General features: G+C 55.4%; 2 protein-coding genes across 3 annotated transcripts; one reads left to right on the top strand and one right to left on the bottom strand.

Annotated features, from left to right (window-relative positions):
- The first annotated feature begins 263 nt into the window (after positions 1-263).
- On the top strand, positions 264-5,659 carry SLC2A6 (solute carrier family 2 member 6). Its single transcript, XM_054646452.2, has 10 exons — positions 264-398; positions 910-1,072; positions 1,393-1,599; positions 2,733-2,832; positions 3,355-3,566; positions 3,705-3,857; positions 4,146-4,254; positions 4,496-4,669; positions 4,911-5,056; positions 5,141-5,659. The coding sequence occupies exons 1-10, from the start codon at positions 298-300 to the stop codon at positions 5,294-5,296; spliced, it is 1,521 nt and encodes a 506-aa protein (XP_054502427.1). The 5' UTR covers positions 264-297; the 3' UTR covers positions 5,297-5,659.
- A 135-nt stretch (positions 5,660-5,794) lies between these two features.
- CACFD1 (calcium channel flower domain containing 1) lies at positions 5,795-17,418 on the bottom strand. 2 transcript variants are annotated; one of them, XM_054646609.2, is made up of 5 exons: positions 16,954-17,418; positions 12,016-12,088; positions 11,033-11,158; positions 10,819-10,926; positions 5,795-10,285 (listed from the first exon to the last, which is right to left on the bottom strand). In XM_054646609.2, exons 1-5 carry the CDS (start codon positions 17,087-17,089, stop codon positions 10,192-10,194), a joined length of 537 nt encoding a protein of 178 aa, XP_054502584.2. In that variant the 5' UTR covers positions 17,090-17,418; the 3' UTR covers positions 5,795-10,191. The 2 variants fall into 2 exon arrangements, with proteins under 2 accessions (XP_054502584.2, XP_077045262.1); XM_077189147.1 differs by lacking the exon at positions 16,954-17,418 and having other exon boundaries at positions 12,016-13,239.
- Between the last annotated feature and the right edge of the window lie 739 nt (positions 17,419-18,157).

The raw sequence follows: 18,157 nt of genomic DNA, 5'->3' as shown, positions 1-18,157 counted from the left end.
GGACCATCCCTGCAGTGGGAGGGGTTGGTGTTTGTGGGGCTGGGCAGGGTGAACACTGCAGGGCATCACTGTCACTGTCACTGTCACCCCGTGGCTCTCCTCCTGCTGGTTTTCTGGCCCCCCCAGTTTCCTGCTGTGGGGCAGCTGGGTGTAAGCCCACGAGGCACAGATTTCTGTGATTAGGCAACGCCAGGCAGCCTCTCCCCTTTCGCTTTCAGCTGCTTCTTCTTCCCCTTCCCCTGGGCAGCCCCAGCATCCGCCCCGAGAGCAGCAGCAGCAGCAGAGCCCTGCACGGCCATGGAGAGCAGGGACCGCGAGCCCCTGGTGAGGAAAACGAGCTCCTCGTACCACACCTTCCCCGAGGGCACTGCCAGGAGGCTCGACAAGGAGTACCTGAGGTGAGGAGCAGGCTGGGCAGAGGTTGGGCTGTGGCTCCCATCCCGAGGGCAGTGGGCTGGGGGGAGATGGGGGAAGAGCTGTTCCAAATTCCTGCCCCTGCTGAGCTGCTTTGGGACAGGATCTCATCCTGCCCAGGGTGGCTGGATGAGCCCACTTGGCAGCCCCATAGGTTTGTGTGACTCTTATGGGGGCAAGGGGTCCTGCTGGGGGCACAGGGGCTTTGAAAGAACCTTTTCTTCGCTCTGCTGGGATGAACAGGCTGCCACTGGGTCCGTGGTGCCACCCAGCTCCAGCCTCTGCTTTTCTCGCTTTGTTGAACCCCCTGAAAACTGCCTGGCACAGAGAGAAGCACTAACACAGAGAAACCCTACCAGCCTGGGCCTGTGCAGAGCCATTCCCTAGGAAAATCCCTCTGTGGGTGTCACCAGAGCCTCGGCAGAGGCTGGGGGAAGCAGGGTTTGTGTTTCTGCTGGCACCCAACACGTCCCTGTCTCTCCGTGCCTCCCCCAGGAGCCTCCACAACAAGCGGCTCTACCTGGCTGTGTTTGCCGCCGTCCTGGGCAACTTCAGCTTCGGCTTCGCCCTGGTTTATCCCTCCCCCGTCATCCCTGCCCTGGAGGCTCATCCCAGCCCTGCGCTGAGGCTGGACCAGCACACAGCGCCCTGGTTCGGGGTGAGGAGCAGGGGAGCGGGATGGGGCAGAGCCGAGGGATGCCTGGGGGGGATGCCAGGCTCACACAGCGCCCTGGTTCGGGAAAAGGAGCAGGATTATCCCTGCCAGGATGGGGCAGAGCCGGGGAGTGCCAGGCTCACACAGTGCCCTGGTTATAAGGAGCTGGGGAGCAGGATGGGAGCAGAGCCAGGTGGTGCCTGGGGGATGCCAGGCTCACTCAGCGCCCTGGTTCAGGGTAAGGAGCAGGTTTAGTTCTGCCAGGATGGGGATGCCGGGGGGATGCCAGGCTCACCCAGCCCCTCTCTCCTCATGCCCCGCAGTCGGTGTTCACGCTGGGAGCGGCGGCGGGCGGGCTCAGCACGATGCTGCTCAACGACTGCCTGGGCCGCAAGCTGAGCATCATGTTCTCGGCTCTGCCCTCGGCGCTGGGATACGCGCTGCTGGCAGGAGCCCAGGGCCTCTGGATGCTGCTGCTGGGCCGGGTGCTGACGGGCTACGCCGGCGGAGTGACCTCCGCCTCCATCCCGGTAACGTGCCAGGGGATTGGGGGACAGGAGGGGCTGTGGATGGGCAGGAGGTGCTGTGGATGGGCAGAAGGTGCTGTGGATGGGCAGGGGGTGCTGTGGATGGGCTGTTGGTGCTGTGGATGGGCTGGGGGTGCTGTGGATGGGCTGGAGGTGCTGTGGATGGGCTGGAGGTGCTGTGGATGGGCTGGGGGTGCTGTGGATGGGCTGGAGGTGCTGTGGATGGGTAGGAGGTGCTGTGGATGGGCAGGAGGGGTTGTGGATGGGCAGGAGGTGCTGTGGATGAGCAGGAGGTGCTGTGGATGGGCAGAAGGTGCTGTGGATGGGCTGGGGGTGCTGTGGATGGGCTGGAGGTGCTGTGGATGGGCTGGGGGTGCTGTGGATGGGCAGGAGGTGCTGTGGATGGGTAGGAGGTGCTGTGGATGGGTAGGAGGTGCTGTGGATGGGCTGGGGGTACTGTGGATGGGCAGGGCGTTGCAGGGCAGGAGATGCTGTAGATGGGCTGGGGGTGCTGTGGATGAACAGGAGGTGCTGTGGATGGGCAGGGGAATGCAGGGCAGCGGGTGCTGTGGATGGGCAGGGGGTGCTGTGGATGGGCAGGGGGTTGCAGGGCAGCAGGTGCTGTGGTGCCCTGGATGAGCTGGGGGATGATGCTGGGGCACCCCGCTGCTTTTCGGAGGCACCAGCAGAGCCCCGGGGCTGTGTCTGGGTGAGCGGGGATGGGGAGGATGCAGCACCAGGGCTGGGGAGGGTGTACCCGCTGTTGGTGCTGGATTTCCTCGCCCGCAGGAAAGACAAGGCAGGTCCTCAGCCCCTGCTCCTCCCAGCAGTTATTTCCTCCCGAAGAGCAGGCTCGTGTTTCACACAGAGGGGAAGGCAGGGGTTGAGTAACAGCAGGGCACCTCTTTCCAGTAACGGAGCCACTGGAGCACTTCTCCCACACCGGGGGCAGGAGGGAAGTGGTGCTGCTGGCCAGGCTGTCCCCTCCTCTGGCCAGAAGCAGCGGGACCCATCAGGTCCCCACCCCAAGAGGGCAATTCCCCAGCAATTTGGGTTTCCTCTGGTCACAGAGGGCAGGAGCAGCGGGTGGCAGGAGGATGCTGCAGCTCTGTGAAGCGTGTGCTGTCCCTGTGCAGGTTTACATCTCAGAGATCTCCCACCCGGGGGTCAGGGGGATGCTGGGTGCCTGTCCCCAGCTCATGGCAGTGCTGGGCTCCCTCGTCCTGTACGCTCTGGGTAAGTATCTCTGTGGTGTCCCAGTGCAAGGGAGTGGGGAGCTTAAAATAAACAACCTTCTCAGCAGGTGAGGGCTTGTTCCCCTCGTACCCACCACCACAGTTGTGCTGAGGGGGCTGGACAGGTCATTCATGCCCCTTGCCCTGGTGTGTGTGCTCTGAGGGATGAATCCATAGCCCACATGGACCTGTGGCCACCGCTGTGCCCACAGATCCAGGTCCTGATGAGGTTTTGCCAGGCCTCATGGACAGCACACAATGATATCCCTGTGCATCACCTGCCAGCACATGCCCTGGTTGCAGCAGGATCTTGCTGGATACTCTCAGATTTGCTGGAATTTCCCCATATCCTACAGCTGGAAATGCTGCTGTAACAGGAGAGAATACATTTGAAATACTTTTTTTTATTATTACTATTTTTCCTGCTGGGTTTATTAAGTGAAATCATTGGGGTGCCCAGGTGCAGGCAAGGCCAGCACACCCATTGCTGAGTGGTTTTCCCCTAACTGTGCTGCTCTGGCAGGGCTGGTCCTGGACTGGCGCTGGCTGGCCGTGGCCGGGGAGGTGCCGGTGCTTGCCATGGTCCTCCTGCTCTGCTTCATGCCCAACTCGCCCCGGTTCCTGCTCTCCCAGGGCAGGGAGGAGGAGGCCCTGGGCTCCCTGTGCTGGCTGAGGGGTCAGGACACAGATTATGCCCGGGAGTACGAGCAGATCAAGGACAGCGTGAGGAAGCAGGTGAGGAAGATCAACACAGGGAAATGTAACATGAGAACTGCAAAATCCATCCCCTGGGCAACTCCTGAGCCACCCTCTGGATGCCACATGGCTCCCAGAGGTGTTCTCATTTTGTGTTTCTGCCTTTGTGCCCCCCAGAGCCGTCGGGTTTCCTGTGCTGAGCTCAAGGACCCCTTCCTTTACAAGCCCATCCTGATTTCGGGGCTGATGAGGTTCCTGCAGCAGCTCTCGGGGGTCACCTGCATCCTCGTGTACCTGCAGCCAATATTCAAGAAAACATCTGTCATCCTGGTGAGCCCTGGGCTTCAGCTCCTGCTCGGGCTGCCTGGGCCTTCACTGAGGGTTGCTCAATGCTCCCACTTCCCTACAGACATAAAACCCTTTTTTAAAGGACCTGCCCTGCAAAAGGCTGAGGGAGGACAGGGAGCAGGACTGGCCCCACTGTGTCCCTGCTCCTCCTCTGAGTTCAGGCTCATCATCTCCAGTCTCCTACTGGGAACACAGCCTTGGCCAAGCCATCAGCAGCTGGAGGCACCTGTCCCTTCCCCCAGCTCAGCTTCCCCATGGGTTTTTTTGCAGAAAGCAGAGTATGATGCAGCTCTGGTGGGCCTGGTGCGTCTGTCCGCGGTAGCCATCGCTGCTGTGTCCATGGACAAAGCTGGCAGGAAGATTCTCCTGTTTGTATCAGGTGTGGCTCTCTCCACTTCTCCCACTGTCTTCCCAAGGGAAGCTCCTATTGAAGGATTTTTCAGGAGCTCTGCAAGTGTGCAGGAGTGGGAACTTCAGCCCTACAGGGCTCAGGAAGAGAGGCAGGGAGGTCTCTTTCCTTTGGTGGTGCTTCAGCTCCTCCGCAGGGGCATTCCCAGGAGCTTGGCATGGAGAGGATCACTCACCCCTCATTCTCACTGTGCTGCTGCCTCTCTCCACAGCTGGTGTCATGTTGGTCTCCAACCTGACCATGGGGCTCTACATCCACTTTGAGCCAGCTTCTCACAATGGCACTGTGGCCAACACCACCCTGGCAAGCTCTGCCAACCTCCCTGCTGAGCCAACAAACTACATCACCCTCATCCCCCTCCTGGCAACCATGTTCTTCATCATGGGTAGGTGCAGAGAGCACAGGACTGGCCACCAGCCAGGGGAGGGTGTTTCTCATCCAAGGCAGGGTGATGTGGAGCAAGGAGATTGGGGTTGGAGGGGGAAGGAAGGCAGATGTCCCTGGAAGAGCAAGAAAGGTGGCATGAGAAATGACCAAATGAATGGGAGGGACAATGGTTGCTCAGGGTTCTTCTGCACTCCTCAGGGACCTTCAAGGCCTGATCCCCCTCCCCTCCTGCCCTGCAGGTTATGCCATGGGCTGGGGCCCCATCACTTGGCTGCTGATGTCGGAGATCCTCCCTCTCAAGGCCCGTGGGGTCGCCTCAGGCCTCTGTGTGCTCGTGAGCTGGCTGACAGCCTTCACCCTGACCCAGTTCTTCCTCCCAGTCGTGGTGGGTACTGCCTGGGGGTGTCCACAGCCCCTCCCCAGCCCCTCTCTGCACCAGCTCACAGCTGCTTTCTGCTCCACTTTCCAGAATGCCTTCGGCCTCGAGGTGCCCTTCCTGTTCTTCGCTGTCATCAGTGCTGGGAACATCTTATTCACTGGCTGCTGTGTCCCTGAAACGAAAGGCAGGTCCCTGGAGCAGATTGAGGCTTTTTTCAGGACTGGCAGGAGGTCCTTCCTGAGGTAGGAGCTGCCCTTGCTCAGGCTGAGGGCAAAGCAAACTTGTGCTGCTGGAAGTGGAGGCTGGAGCTCCCTGTGGGAGAGGAAGGGGCAGCAATGATCACCTTGCTCTGGCTGTAGAAGTTGCCAGCTGGAACTTTACCTTCTCCTCCTGTCAACCCTTGGGATGGGAGCAGGTCACCAGCAGGGCCAGGCTGGAGGTAAAGGTGTCCTGGAAGAGTAACAGTGTGGACAGGAGACTGTGGTTGCCCTTTGCCCAGCAGCCTGAGGGTCTGAGGGCTTGTCTGGAGCTGAGTTTACAGCTGGAGCTGCTCTGGCAAAAGCTCATCATGTAGCTGTAAGAATAAAACAGTTTTGCCTCCAACTGCAAGACATTGCCTTGATTTGCAGAGAAGGGAGGGATGGGAGAGGCAGAGCAGGACTGGGGCAAGGGGACCACAGCAGCCTGCAGCTCCCCAGAGCAGTCTCAGGCACTCAAGGACTGTGAAAGAGGCAGAGCCAGATCTTTTGTATAAAAAGCTGCCACGTTTTATTGCTCTAAAAACACACATTACACTAGAAGCCTAATGAATAAGACCAAATACAGTTCACAAAGAAAACCCAGGACAAAAGAATGGGAACAGACAAACATCCAGCTGTAGTGCAAGTGATTCCCTGTGGGAAAGACACAGTGAGTACTGACAACACTTTGTGCTGGGGTGGGTCCTTCCCACCACACTAAGAGGGAGGTGGATGTGCCTCCACCTCCATCACTTTGAGATTTCAACTGCATAGTTAGTGGCAAATCAGTCTTACCCCTGTCCTGTGTGTCCTGCAAGATTAAGAACCTTTTATAATTATTTTTTAGAGCTAACCCGAGGTAAAACACAGCTGCAGGAGGTGGTTATGGCTGTGAGGAACAAATGGCCTTGCTCAGTCCAGCCTGACTCCTCCCAAAAGGGCAGAGGCACAAAGGCTGAGCTGGGACAGGATGTGCCCAAGCATTTGTCCAAGCTCCTGAAATGCACTTGGCACCCTGAGGGCTGTTCCTGGGACATTCAGCCTGCTGTCCTGAGGAAGCAGGGGGTAAAACAGCATGTTTGAGCCAGCCCTCCAGATGTGCCAGCTGCCATTCTGATCTCCTGCAGCAGGAGATGAGAAATCACCTAGGAGGAGATGTGCTTTATCACAACATTAATTTAAAACAGCCTAGGACAGAGGGAGAGTAGTGGGCCAAAAAAAAATACCACAGAAAACACTCAGTATTAAACCTACCCTTTGCTGCTGAGACCCTTTTCCAGAAAGATGTTCAGCCCTGGCTGGAACACAACTTTTTCTAAGCATGGCCTGACTACAAGAGGTCTCAAGAGCCTCTGGTTTCCACTGACTTTCTGAAGATCAGGATTTCTGGCAGCCCTGTGCTCAAGCATTCTCTTTCTCACATGGCTATGGACCAGCTCTTGATATCTTCACTTCAGTGAAACCCTTCCCTGAAGACAGTGGATGTTTTTTCCTGAGGAAAAAAATGACAGAGATGAATTGAGCTTCCCAGGGCCCAGCCTAAGGAGGAAATGCCCCACTAGGAAACGAGGCTGGACTCCAGCTCCTGAGAGAACCTCACTGAAGGAGCAATTTCTGAGTGACCTCCTTCCTCCAGCACAGCAAGTCCCAGGGCTCTTGCTACAACATTTGGAGTGTGAGAAATCACAGTGGCTCTTTCCAGAGGTAGAATGGTGTTTTTATTCACTGCACACACAGAGAACCGATGGGTGTTACAGAAGCAGCTCCTGCCCGGAGCAGCGAGCTCTGCCCTGCTCTTCACACCCCGTGGGCAGCCCCAGGGGACACAGAGCCACCATGCACGAGTGACAGAGGCATGGAAGAGTGGCACAGTGCATAAACCTGCCCTGGTGACTGCTGTGTGACCGGCCACTGCTCCCCAGGGGTCCTTCCAGCTCGCTGTCCTCAGCGTGTCACCCCCCTGAGCCCTCACATCATCTCCTTTCCAAGGCCTGCAGAGCAGACCCTGCTCCACAGAGCCCCTCTGGGTCAGCCAACCCACCTGCAAGGGTTGGGTTGAGCCTGTGAAACCTCCAGAGCAGGGTTTGAACTTCATTTGTCCTCACACAGCTCCAAGCACCCCGAGGGTGCCTCTAAACACAACTAACACCCACCATGCACTGGCATTAACTACTGGGATCTATTCTACTCTAAAGCTCCTTCCTATCTCCACCAAACAGGCCCACATGGGGGTGAGACCATCCACTGATGTCACTACAGCTCTTACAAGCCAGGGTGCTGTCACCAAGCCTGTCTGCAGTGCTGGCAGCACCTGGCTTGGTTCCTGCTGCAGCAGACAGCCAAAATTCCCAAGGGTTCCCACCCAGACAGGCCCCTGCAGGAGTCACCACCCTTGGAGCACAGATTTGAGACATCTCCAGTGGTGGCAGCACAGTGGCCAAAGGCTCCAGCCCAGCTCTGTTAGGGGAGTCCCTGAGACCCATTTTCAGTTTGGGGCTGAGCTTTGCCACCCTCTCATGGTGGCAGATTGATGCAGATTCCTCCCTTGCCTCAGCCCCAGGGTCAGACCCTGCTGCCACCAAACACTGTGACAGCACTGCTGGGGCTTCTGCCTCGGTGACAAGGAGCAGAGTGGGCCCTGCAGGTGCCCTGGAGCAGCACCCACCTGCCCCAGCCCCAGGGACCATGGCAGGAGGAGTGGCAGATGAGGGTCCCACCAGCTCTGTGCTCCCTCAGAGCGCCGTGGAAGTCTCAGCCCCTGAGCTCTGCTTTGCCTTTGGCCTCCTGACACTAAAGCTACTGCAGAACTACTCACAGAGCAAAGCTGGCACTACCATTGACATGCATCAGTCTGCAACATTCCTCTACTAAACACTACAGAACTCCCCACACCCCCCTGAAATCAAAGCCTGTGCCCACTCCTGAGGCAGGATTCTGCCCTTGCAGCACCCAGAGGTTTTTCCCTCTGGAGGAGCCCCCATTCCTCCTGCATGGCCCCTGAATTGCATCCAGCACCAGGGATCAGCCAGGGGCTGGGAGCTCCAAACCACCACAGCATTGAGGGGAAAAAACTTACTTTAGGGAAAAAACCCAGGCTGGTGGTGCCTGCTCTGCATCCCAGACAAGGGGTGTGGGAGCAATCCCACTTCAAAGGTGGGGGGAAAGGGGCTTTGCACAAAAAGGGTGCCCACATCCAGGAAATCCTGGCTGGTGGGAATTCTAACAGCTCCTGAGCTCCAGGGAAGAAGCAGCAGCTCACAGGAGCCAGCAGCTTGAGGAAGGGCAGGGTTTAAGGAGAGTTTTCAGCATGGACAGACCCCTCTGACAGACAGACAGACAGCACTCAGGCTCCAGCAGCATTTCTCAGAGCACAGCACAAACCCAAGGATTCAAACAGGGACACACAGTGCTGGTGGCTGTCCCAATCCAGCAGTTACAGTCCAGTTTTCTTCCCTTCTCTCTCCCAGAAGAGGGGGAAAACACAGTTTGTCAAGCTTGTGGCCCAGAACAAGACAAAGGGGTCAAAGGACAACACACCTTTTTTGAAGAGTCTGAGAAACCCTCTGAAGGCTGAAATTGGATTTTGCAGCAGCCAGGGCTGTCCCTGGGTTCAGAGACCCCTGGTGAAATGAGGCAGCCCTGTGAAGGACAGGAAACAGAGCACTCCTTTCTCTTATGTCCAGAGAAAATGAGTCCCATCAAAGTACTTAAATAACTAGAAATAAATTATTCCCCTTTTTCCTAATCAAAACAAAAAGCAACCATATAAAAATCAAATAAATTAAAATCCCCAGGACAAACTGGGGTGAGAGGAGGGGGATCTGGACTTAGTGAGCAGTTTTGTACTGCATGGTACAAAGCAAACAGAAAATACAATGTGAAAACCACAGAAACAGCCTGGAATAGCAAAGTAAAACATCCCAGCTGTCCACACTGAAATGGTGCAGCCTCCTCTCTGTTTGTACAGGGAAGTTGTGCCACCTTCCCACACAAAACCAGCTCAGGATTGATGCAAAAAACCACAATGCCAAAGACCAGGCAAGCAGAGCGGGTCCCTTCACAGAGGGATGCAGAGTCCCAGGCTCACGAGGCAGGAATGCTCCTGCTCCTGACCCTCACACCAGCAAAAAATCCCACTTGGCTCAAGAAACAACATCCTTCTCAGCTGAGGTACAGCAAATATTGTTTCCCTTCTGCCCCAATAAAAGAGTGAAGCTTAAGGAAAGTGCCCTTATTAAGACAAAGTAATTAATTTTCATAATTCAAGTAAATGGCAGTCACTGACTGTAGCTGTATCCAGAGGAAGCAGGGACTGTGCTTTGGAGGTCCCAGGATCTGCCCAGCAGCTCTGGCAGCTCCCTTGAAGAGATGGGTTTTATCTTTAGATGGATTTTTCCTGGAAATCCTTTCCCATGCACCGATGCCTCCAGTGCTTGGTCCCATAATTAAAACAGTGGAAGAAGACTAAGGTTAAGCACCAGGGGGTTTTAGGTGTTGTACCTGGGAAGGGCCACCCCAGGGAATGTTCCTAACACATGGAACCTGCACTGGCAGGTCCTCTGTCCCTCCTCACCCATCCAGAGGGCAGTCAAAAAAAAAAACAATAAAAGGTTGTGAAAGCAGCACTCAGAGAGCCAGCACCTCTGCAGTGAAAAGGAAAGAAAATATTAAAAAACAGGGGCAATGCTTGTGTTGAGGGTTGAGGAGAGAAGGAGCGACGTGCTGAGGTCTGACTGCTGGTGTGAGGAGAGGACACAGCCTGCCCCAGCCCCTGAGATTTCCACTTGCTGCAGTGTCCAGGGAAATCGTGGTGTAGCAGGGAGCGGAGAGGAAGAGGGAAGGGCTGAGGAGATTTCCACATCTTCACCATGTCCAGGAGATGCCACCCAGAGCTCGTGTCCTTCAGAGAGCCTGTCCCTCCAGGCTCCCCGTGAGCTTCTCTTCATCCATCTGCTTCTGCTGCTGGTGGATGCGGGCGTAGGAGATGGCATCTCCCCTGTGGGGACAAGGGACAGCGTGGGCATGGCAGGGACTGTCCCAGCTGGGCCTGCCTCTCCGTGCCAAGGGGTTCCAGGGGTCAAACCACACTTGCTGGCCCTCCCCAACCCCCAAAGCTGGGCCCATCCACCCAACAGCTGCAGACAGAAGAGTGGGACCCTCAGAACTCCCAAAACTCAGAGCTTCAGCAGCCCCCAGCACCTTCCCTCACAGGGCAGAAGGGTGGGACCCTCAGAACTCCCAAAACTCAGAGCTTCAGCAGCCCCCAGCACCTTCCCTCACAGGGCAGAAGGGTGGGACCCTCAGAACTCCCAAAACCCAGAGCTTCAGCCCCCAGGACCTCCCCTCACAGGGCCCTGAGGTGAGGGAGATTTTCTCTGCGATGAGGGAGAGTGTGGAATGATCCACACTCACACCTCAGCACGGTTTGTGCACGAGCAAAGCAGAGCCTTAGGGAGGCAGATGGGGCAGCTCTGGAGCTCCATCTCCCCCTTTCCCTGCCCTCCACACGAGCACCTGAACCTCTCTTACTTCTTTCCCAGGGCCGACATTCCGTAGAGCACGCCGGTGGCGAAGGCGATGGCGTTGCCCAGGAGCGTGGTCAGCGTCAGGCTGAGCATGACAGGGAACACGGCCATGCTGCAAGACAGGGGCAGCCCTCAGAGCAGGGCCCCGCTGCCCACGGGCTGCAGGGGTGTTCTTTGCCCGGGGTGTGCCCACCATGAACCCCCAGGAGCATCCTCACCCGCAGTAGAAAGCTGCTTTCTGCCAGGCCCGCAGCCGGTCGGCCCTGGCGGCCACGGCGTTGGCGAACTCGATGAACTGGCAGCAGAAAGGGGCCTCACACAGGAACAGCACAAAGGCGTTGAGCCTCCAGAGAGAGCAAACCAGAGTTAATCCTGCTTTTAGGCACCAGAGTCTGGGTCAGCAATGCCCCCCAGGCCCACAGAGAGCAGATATTCCATGCTCCGTGCAGGTGGAGGGGATGGTGAGGTTGGGCCTCGCTCTGCTCCCCCCTCAGTTCTTGATGATTTCCAAATTTCCAAACCCTGCTGCCCCAGATTGATTTTGGACAAGGGTATCTTGGTATTTGCTCTCCTGAGAGAGCAAACCATAGTTAATCCTGTTTTTAGGCACCATAGTCTGGGTCAGCAATGCCCCCCAGGCCCACAGAGAGCAGATATTCCATGCTCCGTGCAGTGGAGGGAATGGTGAGGCCGGGCCCTGCTCTGCTCCCCCCTCAGTTCTTGATGATTTCCAAATTTCCCAGCCCTGCTGCCCTAGATTGATTTTGGACAAGGGTATCTCGGTATTTGCTCTCCTGAGAGAGCAAACCAGAGTTAATCCTGCTTTTAGGCACCAGAGTTTGGGTCAGCAGTGCCCCCCAGGCCCACAGAGAGCAGATATTCCATGCTCCGTGCAGGTGGAGGGAATGGTGAGGCCGGGCCCTGCTCTGCTCCCCCCTCAGTTCTTGATAATTTCCAAATTTCCAAGCCCTGCTGCCCCAGATTGATTTTGGACAAGGGTATCTCGGTATTTACCTAAAAATGCATCAAGAAAAAATATAAACAGAATAAACCTAACATCTCAACCTGCCTGGCAATTCCCAGAGCCTGGTGGATGTTTCACCCCCATCCACTGCCCAAGCTGGGCAGCTTTGCCCCCTCACTGGGGTCTGGTTAACGATGCCTCCCTCCCAGCAGGAAAAGAAAAATAAACCCTGCTCACATCATCCACACGCCAGCTGCAATGTTCAGGGGGTTGATGGTGACACAGTTCCAGAGACCAGCAAAGGCACAGGCTGGAAAGAAAGAGGTTTTCAGTGACCACCATGACCCTGAATGCCCTTGGCCAGCACCTGTAGGCACTGGGTGGTGGGTGGAAAGGTCTGGTGGCCCAAAAGGAGCCTGAATGCAGGGAAGAGCCCTCCTCTGGTATCCTTTTGCTTTGAGTGCTGTTCCAACAATTATTTCCCTTGTGTAGAACAACATTTTCTTCCACATGGAGTCCAGGATGTGCACCTGGATTTTATGTGCCAAGGTAGACAAGCAGTGCCAGCAGGTTCCAGCTCTGAGCAGCACAGGGCAAGTTCAGCAGAAACATGGCTTGCACACAGAAAAATAACAAATACAGCAGAGGTGAACCCAGCTCTGCCACTCACTGCTGGTTCTGTGGAGCTCCACCAGAAAAGAGCCAAGGTCTCTGCTAATACAAAAGGAAGAGAATAAAGCCCAAAATAACCCCAGTGCTCCTGGCTCTGTAACTCAGGGAGAGGAACCAGGCAGCAGTGACTGAGCTGAGCTGCACCCACCTCTCTGCTGCCTCATTAAACTTGCAGAGTGTTCCTGGCACCTGATATGGGCCCTTCCCTCTGCCAGGGCCAGAGCTGGCACCAGGAACTCGAGCCCAGCTGGGAGGGCAGGAGACACACCTCAGCAAACATCATCACACTGCAAAATGGATTCTATAGCCTTTAAAGGGGATGATGGAGAGCAGCACAGCCCCTCTCTGAGGATGAGACCAGCCCTGGATTGAGAAATTTGGGTGTCTGCTGAAGGGATCCCTGAGCAGAGCTGCTGTGAGCAGCCCTGACCTTCAAAAGCCTGGCACATGCTTGCAAGGTTTCTTTTAAGCAGTCGCTGCTGAATCCTCAAAGTTCCTTTAAAAATAGTTATCCTTGTTTACCAGGCAGTGACAGGACAGATTGAAGGTCATCCCATGAGCAAATGACCTCCTGGTATTAGGAAATACCAAAAACCATTATTTTTTAACACTTCCTAGAACTAACTGCAAAGGACCCAAAATCTTTTGGAGAGTCCTGCAAGAACAAGATCAGCTAGCAGAGGGGATATTCCAGAGGATGTGCTAATATCTGTGCTCCAAGGGCACTTCTCACCCTCCCATCCCACAGGTTCCACTGTCACTGTCCCCACACTGCAGGGGAAACTGAGGCACGGGTGCGGTGCTGTTCATGGTCAAACTGAGGTGATCTGTTCATGGTCACAGGTGCAAACAGCTGGAGGGGAGGAATGGCAAACAGGAGTCCTGGGAGCTGTGGGCAGCATGGAGAGCAGGGCCCAAACCTGGGGGTCCCAATTCCCTGTGATCACCAAACCCTTGGATGCTGATGGCAGAGGAGCTCAGGGGAAGCATCCCAGGCTTGTGGCACTCGTTGTCCCCCAGGAAAGGACATTCCTGACAATAATGCTGAGTGATTTTCTGGCATTTTATAATTAGCAGAGCAGCAAAACCTCTCAGTTATCCCAAAACACAGCAAGGGCCGGGGCAGGACCCTATAGCAGAGCACAGAAGTCCTGGGCAGTTCCCAGCAGGTCTCCACCACACAACAAACCAAGGGAAGCAGAATGTTCTTTTCCAAGCAAGTTTTTTTCCCTAATCAAACCAACCAGGGGTTGTTTGGCCAGGTTTCTGGTTTGGTTTTGTCCCCAAACACTCCAAAACAGCCCTGCAGCACTCCTGGCTCAGCAACCAGCCTGGTTGCCAGAGGACTAATGACCCAGGAAGCAGAGCTGAGCAAGCCCCACGTCAGCAGGAGCAGCAGGAAAGGAGTCAAAGGTTTGGGATCACAGGAGCACTGCCCCCAGAGCTGCTGCCAACAGCCACAGAACAACTCAGTGACCTTGGGTCTCCTTTGCAGAGCTGCTGGTCCCACACAGCCTGGTACATCCTTGTCCCACCAGGGCAGGAGCTGATCCCACCCATGCCAAGCCAAAATTTTCTTTTTAAAATATTTTCTTTTCAATCAGAGGCCTCACAACAGGGTTAAAACACAGATAATGCTCAGTGGCACGTAAGCTATGGGAGACAGACAGTTCTGCCATTTGTTTAACTGCTGTCCCATCTCGAATCCCTGAGGAAGCACAAATAACTGGGAGCTAAAATGAGGGGGGAAGGACACCCTTCCCTACAATGGCTCTATTCATTTCCAGCAGCTGGTCACTGTCCTCAACACAAGCCTATTTTTGCTCCTAGAGTGTTTTACAAAAGCCACAGACTCTCCTTGTCCCATTACAAACAGGAACACAAGGAGAGAAGGGACTTGGCCAAGGTCACCAAGCCAGCATGTGCAGGAGCCAGAAAGGGATCCTGAACCTTGTCTGTCTGGTTCTTGCTCCAGCCCTTGGATTTTTCTGGCTGAAGCAAGCTGTGGCTGCAGGTGTTTGCATGTGGCAGATGTTGTCTGCTGGTCTCACCTCCACTTACAAAGTTTCTCTTCCTTTCTGAGGGAATTTTTCCTTCTGTTAGAAATAATCCAGCCCTGCAGCAGCATTACAATCCAGTTGCTCACAAAACTTATAAATTAGTTCTGTTCTTTCACAGCAAGCTCTGAGAACAACAGCAAACTCCAGCCTTGCTGGTTTATTCATCACCTCTTTTCCAAACCATCCACCTTCAACAAGGTGATGCTGAACAAGCAGCATTTTGAAGAGGAGTGTTGGTAGCACGGGGCACTGGTTGTTTTTTCCACAATTCCCCTTTTCCCTGTTCATAAGGAGAGTTTGTGCCTCATTCTCTGCCTGATAAAGAGACAGGGCTCCAGAGCCAGCTGTCACTCCCCAAATCTTTGGCAAACCCTGTTAAGAACCTGGCTCTTCTTCCAAAAGCTTCTCCCAGACTCACCCAAAGACATAAAACTCTCATCTTTCCTGTAAAAACAAGCCACGAGGTCGCAGAGCTGTGAACAAAAGGTTGGGAAAATAATCCAAGTATAATTCAGCTGCTTTGAAACAAAAAGAGAGGGAAAAGAAGAAATTTGCACTTTCAAGCCACTCATAAGCTGCTATAGCACGAGGCTGGCAGTGCCACCAGCATGACCTACCAGCTCTTCACCCTCCATCCACATCACCCTGAGCTCTGCATGGGATAAAACTGCAGGGAAAGTGCTGAGGCTCCTGCTACAGCCACAGCCCGTGGGAAAGAAGCTGCTCCTCTGAACCCCCACCTGGGACCTGCTCCACAGACACTTCCCAGCTGGGTCTCCTGGCTGCTGGCCGGGCCAGGAGCGCGGGGGCCTCCGGCAGGGCACGGGGTGTTCAGAGCAGTCCCACCAAATCCTGTCACACCTCCAGCATTTCAGCACCTAGCACATGGAATGGTGAGAGCAGCACATGTTTTACCAGCCTGGCCAAAAAGGGCTTTCAGGAGATTGCCCAGTGATACCACAGGGTGCAAATGTCAGCTCCAAAACCATCATGGGGTTGTGCAGCCCAGCCCCGAAGCAAAAGGCAGGCACGGGAAGGGGCAGGCAGGGGGAGAGGGTGATCAGACACAAAGCTCCAACTGATGGAATAAATCAGGGCTAATTGCACTGGCTGAGAAACCTTCTTGTTTAACTTGAAGTCGTGGACCTGAAGCAGGAGAAATTCTCCATCCTGTGCTCTGCAGGAGATCAGACTAAGCGGTCATAACAGTCCCTCCTGCTTTTAAGAGCTATTAATCTCTCCACAGAATGTAGCAAAACAGCACTCCAGGACAGGCTGATTTCTGGCAAAGTTGCTGAGACTCTTTCCCTGGGAAAATTTTTTTCAGCAGCAGGTAATTCTGAGCTCAGCCAACTCACTCTGCGTCTGCAGCTCCGTTCCCTGTGTCCTACCAAAGCCCTTAAAAGCACACAGCACAAACCAAAACCATTCTTCACCTTCAGTAAAACCCACGGGCAGGCCTTCTGCAATCAGCAACAGGAGCAATGGGAAACATGCTCTGACAGTCAGGATGGGGGGAAAAAAAACAAGTTGTAGGAACATATAAACACCTAAAAGCCAAAAAGGATAAACCAAACCCTGTGGCCATTCTTCCAGCCCTGACCTGACCCCCATGAGCTTGGTGCTCATAGTAAAACCATCTAAATTGCCTGCCAGGCACTAGGGCTCAGCTGCTGTTCCCATCACTGCCAGGGAGTGCCACAGCCAAGAAGAACCTCAGGGATTTGCAGATTGCCCTGTGACGTCCCCGCTGTGGGTGCCAAAGTTCAGCAGGCCCAGTGAGCACAGAGCACATCCCTGGTGGGCTCAGTGGGCACAGAGCACATCCCTGGTGGGCTCAGTGGGCACAGGGCACATCCCTGGTGGGTTCAGAGCACATCCCTGGTGGGCTCAGTGGGCACAGGGCACATCCCTGGTGGGCTCAGTGGGCACAGAGCACATCCCTGGTGGGCTCAGTGGGCACAGAGCACATCCCTGGTGGGCTCAGTGGGCACAGAGCACATCCCTGGTGGGCTCAGCGGGCACAGAGCACATCCCTCATGGGCTCAGTGAGCACAGAGCACATCCCTGGTGGGTTCAGAGCACATCCCTGGTGGGCTCAGTGGGCACAGAGTACATCCCTGGTGGGCTCAGTGGGCACAGAGCACATCCCTGGTGGGCTCAGTGAGCACAGAGCACATCCCTGGTGGGCTCAGTGGGCACAGAGCACATCCCTGGTAGGCAGCTGAACCCACCCTGCTGCAGGCACAGCCACCACTCTCCCTTCTGCCCCAAACACAGCAAACCAGCTCCCAGAGCTGTCACCAAACCATCAACCCAAAAACCCTTCGTGGCACAGCCAACATGACCCCCAAAATGGGGTCAGGACCCCAAAATGGGGTCAGGGCCCCAACAGGAGCTCTGTCATGCAGGAGGGGGCACACAGAGGGGAGGGGATACTCACACATGCCCCCGATGACCCCGGCAATCCTGCAGAGCCACCTGTACCACCAGGTCATGCCCTCATCGGCCGCTGCTGCCTCGGGGGCTGCTGCTGCTGCTGCTGCTGCTGCTGGGAGCTGCTCATCCTGCGAGCTCATCTCCCCCCACTGCCGGGGGCTCAGCGCCCTGCTGCCCACCTGAGCCCCCAGGTGTCACCCCTCCTGCAGCCAGCCCCGGGGACAGCCCCTAAAGGCAGGCCTGGGCCCGTGCCCGTGTCCCCATGCAGGGCTGGCCCCCCAGGGCTGACAATGGAGGGTGGCTGGCTGCAGGGCGGTGATGCCAGCGGGCCTGGAGCTGCTCCACGGCCGGCTCGAGCTGCATTGTGGGTCCCCCCCGGCAGCAGGCAGGGCTTTGCCTTTGATGTCACTCGCATTAAAAGGCTGTGGGCAGAGCTCTGCTGCTCATATTCATCAGCACAGGCACAGCCAGCACCTCACACCAGCTCTGGGTGCCCCCGGGAACAAACTGGGTGTTGTTATCCAGGCAAGCCAGTGTTTGCTTTTCCAGAAAGGGAAACAGGAATCCTCTGTTTTCTAGAAAGGGAAACAGGAATCCTTCCCGCTGATGGGAACTGAACGCTGTTGCAAAATTCTGCTCTCCAGATAAGAGGGTTGCACTCCCCTTATCTGACTGGAATTAGGTTTTCTCCCCAAAAATGCGAGCAGAAGTAGCACTTTGCAAGTAGATGCCCCAGCTGGCAACCTGGTGGTGTCCAAATGGGACAGGGGAACACCCTGAACTCTCCTGAGGGAGGAAGGCAACAGCTGCATTTTGTGCAGATGAACGTGGAACACAGGCGGAGCCCAGCTCTGCACAGTCGATCTGGAACAACAAATAGCAGTGAGACTTGGGATCCAGAGCAGAGTGGGAAGACAGATCCCATCTGCTAAAAGGTTACAAAAAAGGGATTAAGGAAAGGATGTCTTTTCATTACCATCTCCTGTCAGACAGGAAATGAAGGCCCAGGGCCTGCATCACCCACGCACTGCAGAGGGATAGCTGATGTATCCAGCTCCTCGAGGATCTCACTTCAGGAATCTATTTTCTGGCTCCTCCAGGAATGGAATGTAAATCTGGAGGCTGGCAAGCAAAAAACTCCAGGTTTAACCAGCAAAAAAACAGCTATTAATTAAGAAGAGTATTTGTGGTTGTAGAAGGATGTCAGA

The sequence above is a fragment of the Agelaius phoeniceus genome, chromosome 21, assembly GCF_051311805.1.
Source record: "Agelaius phoeniceus isolate bAgePho1 chromosome 21, bAgePho1.hap1, whole genome shotgun sequence".
Lineage (NCBI taxonomy): Eukaryota > Metazoa > Chordata > Aves > Passeriformes > Icteridae > Agelaius > Agelaius phoeniceus.
This window is presented reverse-complemented; position numbering and strand designations above follow the sequence as displayed.